The 19,688-nt window shown below is 41.5% G+C and overlaps 1 protein-coding gene across 1 annotated transcript in view; it reads right to left on the bottom strand.

Annotated features, from left to right (window-relative positions):
- The window catches only part of LOC133014568 (collagen alpha-1(XIV) chain-like), a 131,388-nt gene that overhangs the window by 86,430 nt on the left and 25,270 nt on the right, over positions 1-19,688 (bottom strand). The window contains exons 6-20 of the mRNA XM_061081833.1: positions 12,939-13,094; positions 12,626-12,745; positions 12,303-12,467; positions 12,004-12,168; positions 11,512-11,663; positions 10,479-10,608; positions 9,361-9,506; positions 9,139-9,268; positions 8,891-9,024; positions 8,042-8,168; positions 6,921-7,060; positions 4,690-4,822; positions 4,179-4,214; positions 2,832-2,977; positions 223-355 (exon numbers count right to left, since the gene is read on the bottom strand). Of these exons, the coding sequence (XP_060937816.1) occupies positions 223-355; positions 2,832-2,977; positions 4,179-4,214; positions 4,690-4,822; positions 6,921-7,060; positions 8,042-8,168; positions 8,891-9,024; positions 9,139-9,268; positions 9,361-9,506; positions 10,479-10,608; positions 11,512-11,663; positions 12,004-12,168; positions 12,303-12,467; positions 12,626-12,745; positions 12,939-13,094 (2,013 nt within the window). The remainder of the gene's footprint in view (positions 1-222; positions 356-2,831; positions 2,978-4,178; positions 4,215-4,689; positions 4,823-6,920; positions 7,061-8,041; positions 8,169-8,890; positions 9,025-9,138; positions 9,269-9,360; positions 9,507-10,478; positions 10,609-11,511; positions 11,664-12,003; positions 12,169-12,302; positions 12,468-12,625; positions 12,746-12,938; positions 13,095-19,688) is intronic.

Raw genomic sequence — 19,688 nt, 5'->3', positions numbered from 1 at the left:
TTCTGCTCCCCGCAATGAAATTCATTTCCATTAGCTCTCAGTTTTGTCAGATGTGTTCTCCTAAACTGGGAGCTGCATCTTTGCTTAATGAGCAAGGGAAGGGAGAACTGGCACTAGTGCTCAGTGATTCAGAGAATAGAGAGAGAGAGAGTGTTTGTTTGTGTGTGTGTTTGTATGTGTGTGTTGTGTGAGAGAGCATGGTTGTAGGTTTGTCAGGCTTACGTGTGGCTCCCATGGCAGAGATGGTAATGCCATCTTGTCCGTCCCTGTACACTGGCGTGACCGTCACTTTGTACTGGGTGTCTGACAGTAACGGCTCCAGCACAGCTCTCCTCTCTCCTCCAGGAACTAACACCTACACACACACAAACACACGCACACATGCATACAAACACACATACACAGGGGACACATTTAAAGCTGTTGGAGAGTGAAGGTAGTTTTAAAGCAATGATGAGTTTTGCCCATTTGGGACTAACTTGCACACAGGAAAACAGGCAAGAATACAAATAAAGAAGAAACACACACACACACACACACCATATAGCAGCATACATACAGAATGTGTGGCTTCTCTCTGTTGGTTTGTTGGGACATTTGGAGAGAAAGATTAAGGCCAGGCTTAATTTGGTGAGACAGAAAGTGCCTGCAGAATGTTATGTATATCTTAAGGGATTCAAACCACAACTGTTCAAGAATTCTGCTCACTTCTGTTTAGTCAATAAAGTTAGTTGAGGTCAATGGTGAGGCAGAAATGAGCTGGGGAAAAAAGCCCATTACTGCTGGGTTTTCATTCAGAAGAGTTGCAGCTTTTTCTTCCTATGCATCTTCAGGATTCTTATAAATAACTTCGAATCAAAAAGATTGCAACAAACCACAGTGTCACATAAATATAACACTCGCCACATTGACTCTCAGACAAAGATAAAAACCCTGATGTTGCTACTTTATAATATAATTGAGTTCAGATGATACAAACAAAAAGCTGGGCTGCACAGTTTTATTGACCTTGGAAAAAGAAGCTGACAAAACAATCTCCACTCAAGGTCCTCTTGCCCGCTCATTGTGTAAGCCCCTAAACTTTATTACAGGCAGAGTTTCAGGAGCAGGAACTACACCTCAACCACGGCGCTTCCGGCATTCTATAAGTCCTCTCAGAACCTTCGTATCTTTTGTTCTCATATTCTGCCCAACCTTCACCCTCATCCCTTTCTTTTTTCTTTATTTTTTTCTCCCCGTACAGTCCTGAGGGGGTCTGTCGTGCCCGGATGCTACAGAGAATTCACACTGCGATTCTTCCCCAATATTGCAACTGAGACTCAAAAATCCTAGTAGGTCCTGGCTACTGAATTAGTAGATGACGTCAGGGGTCATGGAACTGCAGATTCATTTAGGTTTGGATTGAATTGTGAATTTTACGTAAAGCCTGGAAGAAATGGCTAAAAGCTGTAGAATGAGCAAGTTAGAGGACCTTGAGTAAAATTGTGTTGTCAATCAACTAATGGTAATTGTAATTAGATTATTAATTTTAAATAATTTACAAAATCTTGAACTAACTGAGACACTGGAGCATTTCTTCAGATATTCTCATATCACCTTTTCTTCATAAAAACTCTGATTTCACCTTCTCTCTATTTAATCAACTTTCTCATTTGTAAAGAAATAATATTGTTGGAAATTCACATCAGAGATCCAATTTTCTGCTTTCTAAAGCACGACTGTGTATGTGCGTGAGTGAGAATGTGTGTGTGTGTGTGTGTGTGTGTGTGTGTGTGTGTGTGTGTGTGTGTGTGTGTGTGTGTGTGTGAAAGGGAGACAGGGGTATAAGATAAGGCCAATGCATTAGGAGGAGCTGTCCACTCTGACTGAGGTGCTGAAACTCCTCAGTGTCAAAGCAGGGAGCCACACACAAAGAATTTTAACTCACCCACTACCATAGGAAACAGAGTTGTCCATGCTGTCTGTCTTGCCCTCTATCTGTCTCTCATACACATCCACATCAAAACACATCAAAACTTCCAGGAAGAGGTGTGACCCAAAACAACTCCTCTATCAGCTGGCAGACAGGTTCAAGTATTTCTCCCCATTTTGTTTTGCTGTTGTTTCTCTTTCACTCTTTGTTTTTTTTGCTCTTTTCTTTGCTGCCCTCCATCTCAGCTTCCAGTGATGTAAAAGGCTACTGAAAAGATAATGGGATGTCTTGTGGCTTGCCCTGGCCTCTCCATCTTCTACAGCTCTGACACCACATTGGGAAATTAAAACAGGGGAGGGAAGGGGGAAAGGGGAAGAGGGGAGGACAGTATGGAGAGACAAGAGGGAGAAGCAGCAGAGGAAGAGATGGAAAAGAAGGGAACGGCCGTGTGTGTGTGTGCACATCAGTGAACAGGGTCAGTACATGGCACTGAGCTTAAGGGCTCTTACCACAGATCGAGGGATCAGGGGGAAGAGGTCGAGTGGCCCGGGACTACAAGTGTAATCATTTTTCTGATTTGAGATGGATGCCCCGACACTGCAGTCACCATGCAGCTGACTGGAGGTTTGTAATAAAAGAAACCATCTTCCTCTCATCTCCAGTGTTGTCTATGTAATTAGTGTCGACAACTGACCAGGGGGAGTTATTGTGATGACTTGTAAGTGTTTGAGAGCTGCACTAGACTATAAGGAGGGAGATCTGAGAAACTGTAGGCACGTTGTAATAGGGATCTAAAAATAGCCCTTGGAAAGAGAACTAATTAAAAGCAATAAGCAGATCAAATCCCCTGCAAACGCTCCTTAAACCTCCATCATCTGTTCATGATTCTTTTAAGAGCAACAGATCATGATCCACTCACCGACTCCTCTTGGTGATTGCCCCTGAGGCTAGCAAAGGAGACCCTGTAGCTCTCCACGTGGGGGTCTTCCATCTCCCACGATGCATCTAAACTACGGGGGGTCTCGTCGCTCAGCTGCAGGTTTCTCACAGCCTCACGTGGCATTTCTATGTCAAATCACAGACAACAATTATTGCACAAAAGTTACTGTGGGATGTGAAGCAAACACTTGGATTAAGCCCCATTTTCTTCACGCTTTCAATGTGGTTCGGTAAAACTGTGGATTCGAAAAATGTCAGTTTGCCATGAACAGCAATTGTTAAACTGCCACCATGGAAAAGAAATCTGGCACAGAGAGACAAATCAAGGTATTTTTGTTTTTAGTTTCAGCCGTCTATGGCTTTAAACCAGAGTAAACGTTCCAAACATAATAACATAACGGCTTCAAACTGCAGTCCTTAATTTTTTTATTTTTTCTGAAAACATATGTGACTGACTTTGAGCTGTGATTTTCAAAGAAGCCCTAGCCCTTAACAAAGCAGAAACACATTTAAAAAATTTGCAGGATAGTGAGAAGAGACTAAATTGCTGCGAGTGGGCAAAACGCTCTGACTCCATTAACTGAAGCCTGCTCCTCCAGGTCGCCTCCGAGATAATAGAGTTTGAACTACAGTCTCTGGGGGAAACCAACTTAGTAAACGCAATTTTAAAAAGAGTAGATCTTCTGAACTCTTTTTATGAGGTGCAACCAGCTTGAGAATGGCATCACTGATTCAGTTTTCCAGTTCATCAGCCTCAGTAAACGGCCAGTGATTTCTGGATTTGCTTTCAGAAACTAAATGAGTAACAAAGATTGTAACTCTGCTACAGGAAGTAGAGCAGTGGTTCAATATCTTCATGTACTGGGCACGAGTACAGACTCTCTACGGAAGAGAGGGCCAGGTGTGAGAAACAAATAAGGCGGAGATTTATATTTTTATTCGAAAATAAAAACGAAATGTGGAAATTAAGTACAAATCAAGAATTGAGTAAAAATTTCACAAATCCACTTGGAATTTCAAGATTTATGTTGAATATTTTGGAATATACTAAACATTAATATTCCTCTATATCAGAGACTTTAGTCTCACAATTCAACTTTATTCTTGAAAACATAAGGAATAAAAAATGTCCTCCTCTCATTTTGTTCCTCATGCCTGATTCTAATACTCCTTCCATGGACTTTAAAATTCCAAAAGATTATCTGGATGCTTTGGTTTTAACCACGCTTATATTGTTTCCATGCATTTCACATCAACACAGATTTTTACTTTACTAACATTATGGAAAATAAACGGCACAGTTTGACTCCACCGGGACATGTCTCACCTGTGGTTGTGGCAGCAACTGTCGTCGTCCTGGTCACTGGAGACATTACAGAGCATAAATCAGATAAAGGAATAGAAACCCTCCTCAATCCATCTCTGTGTCAACAACTCAAATTGTTAGACAGAAATGCATTAAACAAAAAAACATAAAACAAATAGAGTAGAATGATAAAATAAGAAGAAATAATTGGGGGGAAAAGGCTGACAATAAAATAGATTTTCTTCTTCTGAGAAAAGCTGCAAAAAACAAATCAATGCAAAGAGGCTGAGGCAGAGCAAGGGTTTGAACCCAGAGATGTAAATTTGATGGACCTGAAAGACATTTATGACCGGTCCCATCTGTTATTCTCAGCAGTGAAAAATTTAGTCTAGAGGGTTACTTAAGTCACAAGCTAATTTCAATATCAGAGCAACCAGGGGGATTTAATTTTCCAATAAAAAAAGATACCACTGCCCTCCCTGAGCATGTAACACATCGGCAGCACACATTATTAACTACACATGTGACTTACATGTGGTCTCTGTGACGGAGACAGTGTCGCTCTCTGATTCATCGTTGAACATGGCCGTCAGCATGACTTCGTACTCAGTGGACGGACTCAGGCTGGCCAGCAGGTATCTGTTATCACTTCCACTCAAGATCACCTACACACACACACACACACACACACACACACACACACACACACACACACACACACACACACACACACACACACACACACACACACACACACACACACACACACACACACACACAGAGACACACACAGTCTCATATTACATTTTACTTCCAATGGTACCTTCTGTCTGATTTTAAAAGATGTTGACTTATATTTTCAAATCTGTCAACCATGTGCTCCTGCTGTTTCAAAATCCATTTTGTTTATTTAAATGTATTTGTAATTTATTTTGATAATCAATATTAATAATCTAACACTGTCATCAACCCCTAATCACTTTTAATTTCAATTCTGTCCAGATTACAAACTATATTTTAAAAAAGCAAAACTTAATAAATATTTCCTAATTTCATGTATTAAATGTTGTTCTGTCTCTAAGTCCTGACATTATTTCTGGTTACCTTTTGTTTTTGTATCTTCATTCGCTGTTACTATATATACTCTAAGTGCAACAGCAGACTTTCAAAACACGAGGTCATCACTGTGTTCTAGTAGAGAAAGCTGCTAAAATCATAAAATAACAAATCGTCACAGTCAGACCTCGTAATTTCATGTCATGAAAACAGCAGGATATGGTGCTGCATATTTTAGAAAGCTGGTGTCTGTGAAAACAAAACTGTTAAACTCATATAATTTGTTTTAATACTGTGCTGAATAGAAGTTAAACAACAGCACAGCATTTAAATGCACTTTATATTATCTTTGTTACATTAGCAAAAGTAAAAATTCAACGAGGCCAATAACAGCTTCACAACGATACAATATAAGTAATTCAGAGAAGTGAGTTTTGGGCTGAATAGATCACCAGAGCCAGTTGGACTAACTGCTGCTGCAGGAGTCCAGACGACCACGATCATTTTTACAGCACAGAAACGAATCAGACCCCAAGGTAAATACAAAGAGGTCATCAAAAGTGCAGCTCGTCCCGTGGAGAGCCACTCTGAAATTGGAATTTACCGTAGACGACTCAACAGCCTGATAGCGTTCAGGAATTTGTTTCTTCTCCGAGCCCTTCAAGGCACAGTTACATGCAAATCTTACCCGTGGGGCCGGCCATTTGTGATTTCCCCTGGAGCAATTTCATCTTTGCTGATTCATTCTCTCCCCTTAATCTTTACATGTCTTTGTATTCAGTGAGATGTATTTTCACACTTCATAATAGTGTGTCCTTTGCGGAAAAACAGCAGTGACTGTCTGTGCTATTCCCCTGATAAAATAGAGTCGGTTTTATTGAAGAGCAAAAGAATCTGCTTTCAAAGAAGGATATGAGGAAAAAACTTCAAACAAATGCTTGACAATGATATCATATACTCTTCTAATGGATATCTAGATGATATCGTTTTAATCTGCGTCTGTAAATATTTGTCTGTTGGATTGTATTATGCTTAATCTCGCAGAAATAACAATACAGAGCAGTTGCTGGTGAGTGTGTGTGTACGTGAGTGTGTGTGCATGTTCACAGTACGTGGGTGAGAGACAGAGAAAAACCTTTTCTCTATTGTGGCAGTATAACCAGCCCACCTCTCCAACTCCCCAGAGTGTTATTTTCAGCTCTGATGACTCTCAGCAAAACACACACACACATTTGTACAGACCTGAGGGCTCTATCACTGCCTCCCAGCTGCCTCTAAACCCCAGATCATGGCAATAAAAAAAAAATCCCAAGCCATTAATTTCTGGATTTATTCAGCCTTTATTTATACCCAGCCACGCCAGGAGTTTTACCAGCTAACAGTGGAGTGATTGAGCTTGTGTGCAAGTCTATGGAGTTCAGGCTGCCTTTATCTGGGCACATGGAGGGCAGACACTTCTTCCTCCATAAGCAGATATAGGTGGACCGCGGGCTAAATGAAAAATTCAGAATCCGAGCAAGATATTTGTCTTTTCATGCTAAAATATTAATTCTATTGGGGTAAGTTTTGTCAGCTTGAGGAATTGGAAATCAAGTTTGTTTTGAGTGAATAGAGAAGCTGGGAGAAGGACTTTGGACATTTCAATTCTTTAGTTTGTCTTCAAGAAACCAGAGTGTAATACAAACACCCTTACCGTACCGTACTGACCTCTTTGGTGTCGCCACCCGTGAAAGGTGCCCATGAGAGTCTGTAAAGGACGATGTCATTGGCTGAGTGATCCCAGCTGACCTGGAAGCTCTCTGTGCTGATGTCACTGGAGCGCAGGTTCAGGGGACCGGGAACTGGAGCTGAGAGAGGAGTAGCTGGATATCATTGATTTTTCTTAATAACAACAGAGACTTAACCTAACTCACTAAAGTACTGACAAAAACAATAAACACAAAAAACAAGCGAACACCAAAATCACATCCAGCAATACCAAATCAGACAAATCCATATATTATCGCAAGGTTATCAACAGGTCATATATTCTTACAAGGAAACAAGAGGAAAAATAAATAAACAAAGATAAAAAATAATTGCTAAATAGAAGAAAAAAATTTGGTTTAATAAAAATATAATTCCAGCCCTCAGCGTCAATAACATTGATATTTTTAAATTCATCATTTCTTTTGCAAAAAAAAAATAAAGTTATCTCAAAAAAACATTCTACGTCAATGAAAATTCAAAGAATCCACATTTTTTCTTTTCATCCAGAAAACTTGAAGTTTTTTACCTTGATTGTAATTATTTACACTTGATTTTTAAAACTGTGATAATAACACAGTAAATGTTTCAGGGTATAAATGAAAAGTCAACATCAGCCCTTCAGAGTGAGCAGTTTAACGGCCGCTTGCCAGAAGCACATTTCTTTCAGCTGACCCAGCACTGGAGCCCAGCTGCTTGTTGCTTAAAGTGATATTCCTACAAATCAATATCTGTTAACGTGACAGAAGAGTCAGGGACAGTGAAATGACCTTTTAATGTGACTGGGCTATTAAGCTGAAGTGTAAATTAGATGGGCAGACTTCCAAATAGCAGAAGGTGCAATGGGGGTAATAAAATCCAATATTGTTCAGCACTAAGAGAGAAATGCGCTGCCATCTAATGGTTTTGAGACTATTTCCTGAAAATTTAGACAATATTGTCCTCAGCAGAGATGAAATTGGGAAAAAGAAGAATTGTCAAAGAGAAACTCAATTTGGTGGAACATAGTTGAATTCAAGGTTTGCAAATACTAAATACTTCTTCTAATGTAACCCCCCAGATGAACAGTGACAGTGTCTTACTGGTCGTGAATGCATCAGTGAGCGGCTCTGATTGGCCGTTGTCGTACAAAGCAAAAATGGCTACTGTGTACTCCATCAGAGACGTCAGCTCACTGAGGTCGTAAGAGCTCACTGGGCCGACCTCCACCTGGAGGACAAACACAGACACATCTCATTTTTAAACAAATGTCTACAGCTACTGGACATCTGTATATAGTCAAGTTGTTGAGAAGTTATAACACTGCTGGATGGAGGAGAGATTATTTCCAATATGTTTGTTATGTGGAGGCAACAGAAGTTGAATATAAATACAACTATAGGCTAAAAATCCACTAGAATGTGTACTTTGTATATATTTCACAAAGACAAGTGGAAGTTTAAACTATGTAAACCATGAAAATAAATTATAAAAATAAACAGGAAATGATGTGCTGCTTGGATGCAGTGAACACATTCCATGAACATTCATTTTTATGTAGGTATAGTTTATACAACAAACACACACGCACACACACACACACACACACACACAAACAAAATGGTTGTGTAATTTAAAAAATTTTTTTTGTCTCACCTTATCATACTAAAAAGAATCTCTACAGTTCATCTTCACTTCCTTCCTTCTTCTTTCTCTCCCTCCCTCCCTCCCTCCCTCCCTCCCTCCCTCCCTCCCTCCCTCCCTCCCTCCCTCCCTCCCTCCCTCCCTCCCTCCCTCCCTCCCTCCCTCCCTCCCTCCTTCCTTCCTGTTTTTTTCTCTGCTCTTTACTCTCCTCACTCAGACACAGATGCTCTCAGATCGAAAGCTGGCAAATACAATCATACCATATTGAACACATTACATCTTGGAGTCGAACGTGTCATGACACTCACCTTGACTAGTTTGTCTGTCTTGTTCCACATGATGCGGTAACCTTTGACCCCTTGGGGAGCAGGGTCCCAGCTGATGTGGGCGGAGTTATGGCTGATATCAGAGAACTGGAGGTTACTGGGAGAACTCAGAGGCACTGGACAGAGACAGAGAGAGAGAGAGAGAAGGGAAAGAGTGTGTGTTTATGTGCTTGTGTGCTTAATGAGAATCAGTTTGCTGTACTGTATGTGTGTGCACGTGCGTTACTCACATGTACTTTCCTGGTTTGTTACAGGATCACTGGCTTCCTCTCCATACATGGCGTAAACAGTGACGGTGTACTCAGTGTGAGAGTTCAACCCATCCAGCTCCAGCTCTGTCACTGCCTCCGACACCTTCATCTGTGGACGAAGACACACAATATACAACATTTGACGCACAAGTTGGTTGTCAGTGCTATCAGTTCAACTCATATCTTTCTTTCTGTCTATACCTCCTTCTCGTCCAACTCTCCATTTTCTATGAGAGGTCCGTACAGCACCATGTAGCCGGAGGCCCCGTCTACGCTGTCCCATCTTGCTTTCATGGTGCTGTGAGTCACATCAAACAGCTGCAAGCCTGTCACTCTGGGTAGAGCCACTGGAGACACACACACACACACACACACACACACACACACACACACACACACACACACACACACACACACACACACACACACACACACACACACACACACACACACAGTGCGACCACGCGCAGACAGACACACAGCTGTTAAGTCAAATCAATCACTTTTTTTTTTTTTTTAAATGAAAAAACTCTTATCTTCCTTCCTGCACCATGACTGCATTTACATCTGTATGGTATTCAGGGTTTTATCATGTTTTTAAAGTAGTATCCTGATTTGAGTATCCTGGACAAGCCCTTATCCTGGTTTTAAGAAACCTGATTTTACTAGCTGGAGTACTTCGTAAGTAACTGGGATACTGGTGCATGATACACAATATCCCAGTCTCTGACCACTGCTGATTACCGGCACAAACGTGGCTTCAGCCAAGTGACGTAGCATAAACACAAAATATGGCGGCAACGCAAGTCTCCCACTTCTGGAGCGAAACCGTACCATTGTTTCCTCCAGTGTCATGAACTTTTCAAATGTGGCACACAGCCGGAAAAAAGGATGCCCTACTCATGCAGAAATGTTATCTCCACCCAGCGTCATTCAGCTTCATCTAGACGACCCGATCCCACCAGTCAAAGCTGAGTATCTTCATCCACTGCGCCCTGGTTCTGTGCGGTGAGAGTGACAGAACCACAATGGGCAAAGTGGAGGATATGTTGAATATTTGCTGTTGCTTTCATCTCCCATTGCTGGCAATAAGGTGGATAAGATAAACCTGCAGCGTGATGTTGGCATTTAAAAGAGCTAAGCCTGGTATGAGCTATTTTCCACAGACACCACACAGGAATCTAAATATTTCCGGTACCTTAACCTTTTAGTTACAGCTATTATCTTGTGGCCTTGGATGTTGACTGAAGCACATGGTGTGTGTTGTTGTGCTTGTGCAGTTCTGCTACATGTGTGTTTGTGGGTTAGAATGAACTTACGAGTTGTTTCTGATCCCCTCAGAGCTTCACTCCCCTCGTTTGCATACACAGCGAACACAGCCAGCTGGTACTCGGTGAGAGAGCTGAGATGCTGTAACACCACCGAGGTCTCAGTGCCGTCCACCACAGCCTGCGGGGGTGCAGGAGGGCGGGTCAAGGTTTGAATGATGGATGCGAGGGGCAGAGGAGAGCGATGGGGTGCAAAAATGGATAGAAGAAGAGAGGGGTGGGGGCAGGGGGACAGCGAACAGCAGGGGAAATGGAAAATGGGACAATAAATGTGGGAAGATGAAAACGACAAATGGAAGAGAGGAAAACAAGGAAGGCAGGGTAGGAGAGAGAGATTGAAAGACAATGGAAGAGGAAGGGAAACAATCGATTAAATGAATTGGATAAAGCACCAGTGTCTAAAGCTGAAGAATTTTTGTTTTTTTCACACTGAACTGAACGGATGACAGTTGTGATACAGATTAGATGTTGGCTAAGCCAGCCGGAAAGGCCTCCTCACACGAGGCTCCAGAACATCTGGTCCCTAAAAACCCAGCTAAGCAGAAGATTTAATGGGCTTTTTTTATGGTCAAATGTTCTGGAATAATCAAGCAGGTGCCTCGATCGGCCACAGTATCATTTCATATTCTAGTGAGCCTTTATTACCTTCACCGATGTTCTGGAGAGTCGTGAAGGGAGGGATGAGAGAAACGAGTCTGGATGAATGATATCATCCGAATTTCGAGAGGAAACTGAGATCAATCTCGACACTCAGCAGGTGCAGTAGATCTCTGTGCTCCTACTCAATGAGGTATTTGTTGTGTCTCTGCATATAGCCTTTAGATTGCAGTAAACATAATCAGATTTTTTGGGGGCTCTGATTGCATAATAGACATTATTAATTGAAATTTCACACTTTTTTAAAGTGATGAATTTGCTTGAAGTGGTTAATTGTCCTGCTTAAGCTAGTCAAGTTTAAAACACTTTTTTTCAATTTAGTGATTCAATGTTCTGAGCAAAAGAAAAGAGAAAACAAAATGTTCACCTCCTGTGGTTCTCCTCCCTGAGCGGGATAATAAACCACTCTGTATTTCTGTACATCTCCCGGGGCATGACTCCATGACACCCTGAAGCTCCGCGCCACGACCTCTGATGTCATCAGATCGAGCGGCGCTCCGATCGTCTCTGGTACCTGTTCTGAAAAAATAAAAGCAGAGGAACAGGGAAGAATGAGAATTATTTTTAAAACAGAAAAACTATAATCCAAACAGATCAGACTAGCGTGACGTCCCCTCTTTTATATTCCATCCTGCAGCTGCTTTACATCCAAAGGTGAGACTGAGACATGACACCACCCTCCCCATGAGAAACCACCTATCACCACTTGTCTAAATATACAGGGTTTGACTCAAACCAAACAAAACCTACTTTGAGACGATGACTGCCGTTGAGCTGTTTAAGGTTAATGCACATAACTGCTACTCTGACATTTTACTGCACTGTGTCGCTTTCTCACTGTCTGTCATTGTTTCCTTACTCTCCTTGATGTCTTTATCCTGCTGCTCCACTTGATCACACACTGTCCTCGTCAGACCCTCGACGATGGAGCTCATGATGTTGAAGTCGGCCACGTTGTAGACGTGAGTGTCTTCTGGCTCTGAGGCGATGGAGCGCAACTCATTCTCATCAGCGTTCTTCACACCTGGGAGGATGTAGAATTGTTTGGATCACATGCGGCAACAATAGAAGTCTGACTTGTACAAGCAATTATCATATGAACAGACGATAGCACAGCAGGATTCATGCCACCTATGCATGTCTCGTTCTCATTCTTACCAATAGCAAACAGCTCAATCCCAGAATTGCGCAGGCTCTCTGCAGGTGGTATAACGTCATCCTGGGACTTCCCGTCCGTGATTAGGATGCCAATCTTGGGCACGCCAAGCCGTGAGCCAGACTCAGGCTTGAAGCAGTTCTCCATGATATAGTTCAACGCAAGGCCTGGAGGGAGATGGAGAGTGAAAAGGGAGGAGGAAGACAATGGTACCAGGGCAAAGTCAGTTATTTAAGGGAAAGAAGGGGAAAGGTGCAGGGAAAAGAAAAGAGAAATACAAAACACTGGTTTGGATCTTCTGAACAAACTAAATCAGGAAAACAACCTGTGAGCGTGTTTCCTCCTTTGTAAGGCAGATTCTTGACAGCGTCGATGACGGTCTCTTTATTGGTGAAAGCATTTAGATGCCACTCTATCCTCGGGTCCCCGCTGTACTGAGCCAGACCTAAAAACACACACACAAAATCTCACGGGTCAAATCGGTCATTTGAGGACAGCTTACACACAATAACATTTCTCTCCGGCTGTGATCAAGTCTCTGTATCAGTGCAATTAAAATATATGCAGGAACATCAGACGACAATGTTGTACCAGTGCTGTATCCATCTGTTCGACGGGGAAGAGAAGCAGGGACCCACCTATTCTTGTCTTATCGAAGCCGACATCGAAGGCGTTGACCAGGTTTTCCAGGAACATGCGGACAAGCCGGAAGTTGATCCGACCGATACTCCAGGAGCCGTCCACCAGGATCACGATGTCTGCGATGGCTTCGGTGTGGCACACAAACTGATCAGCTGGATGAGGGAGAGAGAAGAGGACATGAAGGTGAGCTGCGGACTGTCTCTGTGCTGAGGCAACATGAAACAAGAGGGATGAGAAGGGACTTAGATTACAATAGATTGTAAATTAACCAGGTGATTTAAAAGACACCTCCCATTGAAATAAATCACAGATTTTATAATTGATGGTCAGATTTCTCAGCTAAACGTCAGAAAAACACAATAAACACACACCACGAGTCAGCAGGTTCCAGGTTGTCTTTATTGAACAAAACACAAACTGTGAACAAAAAAGACAGAAACTTTGCAACACATAATCCAATCATAGGTGACCACCATATGATATTATACAGTCAATATATGATGTAAAAATAGCATAATTATCATATAAAAAAGCAACAATTTGATCCGAGGCTGAATAGATTTCCCTTAGGCTCCACTGAGCTAATTGGTTCTGAATTAATCTCTCTACACAATATTGGTAAACTGACTCACTTTTAAAGTGAAATCTGATCAGGAAGCCTCACACCTGGACGTAAGTGAGGAAGCAGCTTAAATGAAGAGAGTCACACACACACACACACACACACACACACACACACAGAGAGACACACACACACACACACACACACACTAGGCCATCTATCCTAATTCCATAACTGCTTATCTTGTCACTCTGCCTAGTATGATCCAGACAATGAATACGTCCACTTTAAGATGCATCATAAATCTGTCTTCAAAGGAAACAGTGAACAATCCAGAGCATGCTGATTAGGTTGGACATTTCTGTCTAAATGCAGAAGGCGATTAAAGAGAATGCTGATGCCAGGAAATGCCAATTATTACCTAGAATTTCTGTTATTTGAAATATTGAGAAAAAAGACTGTGGACATTAGGACAGGAAAGCTGAGGGTTTCATTTCTCATCATGTTCTAGCAACAGATGTTATTTTAGTGGCTCAGGTGCATGCTGGGTAATTGCTATACTCTGGGTCCATCCCAAGACCCTTGGTACAATTTTGTTATCCATGTGTTCACCTCTTGATGCACTGCCATATATCAACTGTGAAATGATGAATTTAAGTGTTTATTTTAATTAATTTATTTATTTGCATGAAAAAAGAAACCCTTATTTATCACCTGTGCTATTTGTGGCATCGTCTCAGGCCCAGGCAATCAGACTTGAGATTGATATAAGACAGACTTTCTTATGACAGTTGTTTTTAAAATGATTTTCCAGACAGAGCCGTCTGTCTGCTGTTTGCATCTGTCTGACAGTTTGAACCATCCATCTGCTGCAGACGGAGGAGAGAAGACAACAAGGTCAAGACTCAGAGCTGAGGAGTCTTTGGTTTGCAAATGGATAACAGGTACGACTGAGTGAATATATTCGAATGATCTAGGTTGACTCTCTGAAGCATGTGCTGCATTTAAGTCCTTCTCCAAATTGAATTTCACAGCAACGAGCAGTAAACCATAGTGTCATTCCCTTTAGAAGTCAGGTGCTTTTCAGATTGCAATGATAAAAGCAGATTTTCCAGGTAGAGTATGCTTCTCTGCAGAGGAAGTTATTCAACTCAAGTGCAAAGTAAAAGCATAATCAGACCACTATGTAGGCCGTACTACTAATATTATAAATAAAGTATCCTGCACTTTTCTAAATGCTGCACAATTTATCCGTTTTTGTATGTAAATAGTGCAATTATTTTCAATTTCTTCAAGATACCAATGTAACTGACCTCATTTTGAGACCAACATGCCCGTGGGCGCTCAGAGCGGCCCAGATGCATTCGTTATCTATACAGCTCTGGCCTTGGAAGGAGAAAAAAAATTACAATTGGTTTGAAACTGTCAATTCTGAGATACTTTGCACGTGGTGTTCGAGAGGAGAGGAGAGGAGAGGAGAGGAGAGGAGAGGAGAGGAGAGGAGAGGAGAGGAGAGGAGAGGAGAGGAGAGGAGAGGAGAGGAGAGGAGAGGAGAGGAGAGGAGAGGAGAGGAGAGGAGAGGAGAGGAGAGGAGAGGAGAGGAGAGGAGAGGGGAGGAGAGGAGAGCTTGCTTAGTTTCCGTTGAGTTTCAGTAAATGGTAAAAGGCTGAGAGGCCAAAGAGTGAGAAGACTACTCTTTGAAGAGCTTTCCCCTACTAATAAACCAAACAAGCATGGCCTTTAAAGAAAATCTAAGGCTAAATAACAGAAAGAAAGGAGCACAAATCTTCTCAGAAGAAGACAGTGAGAGACAGTATTGGTATCTTCAGTATCGATATTAACTGCTGTTAGAGTCACAGACAGTGGGGTCCTGTGAGAAACCATCAAGATTGACGACACAGACCGTAAACAGAGGATTAGAGGTCAGTAATTACGGCTAATTACACCTCACTGGTCATTCCCAAGTCCATTGTTGACCTGGTGGTGAGAACATTTTGAAACCAGTCATTACACTGTGTTTTACATCTGAACCAGAAATCCAGGTGGCCCTCTCTCCTTCTCATTAACCCTGCTGCCTTCTGTAAATCATTTCAGAATAAATCAGTTGCTGCCATTCATTCTTGCACGGTGGAAACAATGTCCATATCTGTCCACTGTAGACATTCCATCAGTAAACGTGAAACATAACATTAAATCTAAGTTAAATTCTTATTTCTTTATCTGTTCCCCAGTCTTGTGCTTGCTCAGGTCAGTCACCAGACAAGGTAGAAAAATGGAACCTTAACATCATCTCATGAAGCTAAATGCGTTGCAGGACTTTGGTAAGGGGGTGGTAGTTCATTTCAAGCAACACTAAATTTAATGTATGGTTTGTGTTGAGTAATGAAATACCAACCAACCTAATTATAGTGGGATTGCATGCATTGCAACTTTTATTGGGATATGTCACCCTGTTGTAAAGGGAGCGTGAGTCTATATGACCGTGGATCTGAAAACTACTGCTCTGCTCAAGTGAGTTTATGTGTTATAATCTGAAGCATCAAATAACATGTATTTGAGTTCATCAATATACTAATGAAGGTTTTTCTTACATAATTATTTTTTTTATCTCTCACTGAAATTGAGACTGTTCAATAGCAGCCATATTCACATTGTGACTGCATCAACTGCATTCTCATGCTGCACGTACTAAGCCACCGTGCTTTCAATGATTTAGCTGGAGCTGCCTATTAATAAAAGTCTTATCCCATCACACAAATGTCAAAATAAAACTTATGTCACAGCTTGACACAGGTGAGGATACACATGCAGATGCCAAATGAGGAAAACTCTCTTTATTTGGACTTAAAGGGTTTGGTGCACAGGTAGGAAGTCAAATCCAGCAAAGGTTTCAAAAAACTAGGAAAGTAAACAGATTCACAACCTATGGCAGAAGAACCACTGAAGTCATGTTGACAAAGAGGAGCAGGAAATCAAGATACACATGAATGGTGCTACACATGTGCATACTGGTGTCTACCTCCTCCATGAATGTTAGAGAAAACGCCTGATGTATCTTACAATTGTATTTGCTATTGATCCCATCCTTCTCTGTCCCCGTCTGACGCATTTCCCACAGGTCAAAGGTCAGTTACTGGGGCACAGCAGGGCACAGTGTTTGTGTGCCTGCATGAGAACGAGGATATGCGTGAAAGCGTGGAAGAGAAACACAGTGAAACACAGAGAGAAAGACAGTTTGAGGGTGAAACGCTGTATTGGGTTTGATGAAACACTGCATATATACTGAAGGATTCTGTGGTGCCTAGTCTTTTATTTGTTTAAGTTTACGATTACTCCTGTTCTCTCACTCTCTCTCTCCAACCCTCTATCTCACTCTGCCCATCTCTGTGGCTAACGAAAGAGAGGCAGACTTGTTTAACAGGTCAATCTTACACACAACACTAAATTAAACACGCGAACAAGACAGAGCACAAGACACGTCACTCTCTATTATAGTATGTATGTGTGTTTCTATGGAGCTCAACCAATTCAATCAGGAAGAATTCTCCCCGTCAATTAATCTCATTTCTCTCACTCTTGCTATGCTTATTAATCAGCTGATTGTGGGCGTTTCTAAATGGCCAATCAGATTCTGCTACAGTCTCTTACAGTCAATCATGTGGCTGCTGTCAAACTTTAAATCCCTTCCCACCCCCACCCCAATTTCCTCCAGTCTCCAGCAGAATCATCATCACCTTATCTGGTTCCTCAACCCCCGAAAGTTGTGATGTAACAATGAAACAAAATGAAAAAAAAAGAGGTTGCAGCAGATAATATGCTGCTGATTTATTGCACCAATGGGCAACAATGTCAAGTAACACAAATCAAAGACTCCTACAATGTTGTGCGAGGTGCACGCTGAGTTTGGCCAAACAATGGATGCTAAAGTGCTGACAGTGGAGCCCCTCAGCTGTTTCTTCTATATTCACCTCTACCATCACTGAGGTGTGCAGCACTGCTCTGCTGTGTTTGATTATCCCTGCTGTGACTGCAGAGATCATTCTGCTCAGTGCCTCAGAATGTGGAGGAGTACAGTGAGACCGGAGAGGCTGAGTGGACCAGGTGTAATTTACATTGAGAAATGCAGGAGTATCAACGATGGAAATTGGATTTGGAGCAGATGCAGAGGACTGAGACTCAAAGAATGACATTCAGATGAGCACTGACTGTACAGAGGAGAGAACTATACTGTGTTGTGCCTCCAAGCAACACAGAGTTTTGTTTTGTGTTTTCTCGACAGCAGCCGCTGTGGAGTTTGTGCTGTTCACACGTCTTCAACTTTTCTGCTGTTTATGTGGTGGCTTATTTGATTTGTGCCCCTTGTTTTTGCCAAATAAAATCTATGGACAACAGCATTACATATTTCCCCACTTTCAAAACCATAATAAAGTATTTTTTAGCCGCAGTAAATTTTAACTGACTTGTTTTATACCTCAGTAAAATCTTAAACAAGTAATTTTACTTTTATTTGAGCAAGCTTTAATTAAAGTTAAGCTGAAAACCATCCAACCCTGTTTGAGACCAGAACTTTATACCCCCCGGTATTACTAAGACACAATTTGAGTCTAGGTGTCGCATGTACATTCTCGTACAGTGAACCATGAGATTGGCTTAACTATGTTTGAACTTCATTTGCATAGGGTCATATAATTAGAAAAAGATGCTGCCATCACTGAACCTGTACATGTGATTAGACGGACCGTAAACCCACGAGAGAGTGAGCGACCACATTTTACAACTCACAGCTCACAAAACAGTCTGCAGAGCTGTGGGAAAACGAGCATGCGGCTCCCTCACAATTGAATTAGCTCGTGTGGGAGTGGAGAAATGTGGGTATTAAAACTGTGAATGCAACAATGGGAGCCACTGTCGGCTGCAGCTCTTATATTTGAGCAAAGACAGACAGGCAGTGACAAAGACAGTGAAAAGACAGAGAACAGAACTGAACACTGGAGGAGAGATGATATAGAGTAGAGTAGTATACATAGCAGCTAGTACTGTAGTACTTACAGTGGTAGCGTGATACAAATACACAAATAAAGCAAATAAAGCTCATTGAGGTTTATAAGCTACATGTGATCTGCAAAGCAAAGAAGTTTAATTAAAGAAAAGCAGATTGTTGTGTAATCTCCTATTCCCAGGATGTAATACACATACACACATACACACACACAAACACACACACCCTCACACTCACACTCACAGACACACTCAAGCATACTGATAAATTGTAAAGGTGCGCACTCTACACAGACAAATGCCTAAAGAGACTCACACAGCACTCATTCAATCTAGAATGGCACTCAGTGGAGCGCATACCGCCGCCAAGGCCCAACAGTCCTCTTAATTTCAATCAAACTGCACCAAGCTTCACACACTCATGGATATCAGTCCCCTTACAGTTTTTTCCTATCGTTTTAGGCAATTTACCTAAACCATGTTCACATTCCCTAAACACTTCACACAGTGAGCATACCAGTAGACCATGTGAACCAAACTGTGGTTACTTGCCCCTATGCTAAGATACAAATGCTGGCAATGACGCCTTCTTCCAAATTTCATGGATACCTGCCCCAGTCAATGTTCACTACCAGCAAAACGCTGTGGAACTACAGCATATTTTACCAATGTTTAGATACTCTGTTCAAAACAGTGAACTTTCTGTTCAAAACCTAACTTATCAGTAATTTAGATCACTGTAGATGGAAAGATGCTGCATTTGGACAGACAAATGAAGTTACATGTTTGAATAAGAAAAAATATTTAGTTTATAGTTTATTTATTTTATTTTACAGTAATTTAGATTTTTTTCCCCCTGTGCACCATTGTTCTTGGTGAATTGGCATGGAATTACTTTTTTTACGTAAAAAGCAACACCAATTCTGCGCCACTGTTGGGCTACTGTAATATACAGTATGTGCAGGTTTTGTGCATTGCATTTTTTGTTAGAACACCTTTTTTGACTTTTTTCTGTTTTGTGTAACACTTGCACTGTGACAAAATCTCCAAAAAGTAAAGCACAGTGAAAAAAACTGTTGTGTTTGTGATTTGTTTCTGGATCATATATTACATACTTACTGTATGTAATTTGCATTACAAAAACTGAAAATTGTTATTCTCAGTTTCTCATAAAACACTTACAGTA

The sequence above is a fragment of the Limanda limanda genome, chromosome 11 (genome assembly GCF_963576545.1).
Source record: "Limanda limanda chromosome 11, fLimLim1.1, whole genome shotgun sequence".
Taxonomy (NCBI): Eukaryota; Metazoa; Chordata; class Actinopteri; order Pleuronectiformes; family Pleuronectidae; genus Limanda; species Limanda limanda.
This window is presented reverse-complemented; position numbering and strand designations above follow the sequence as displayed.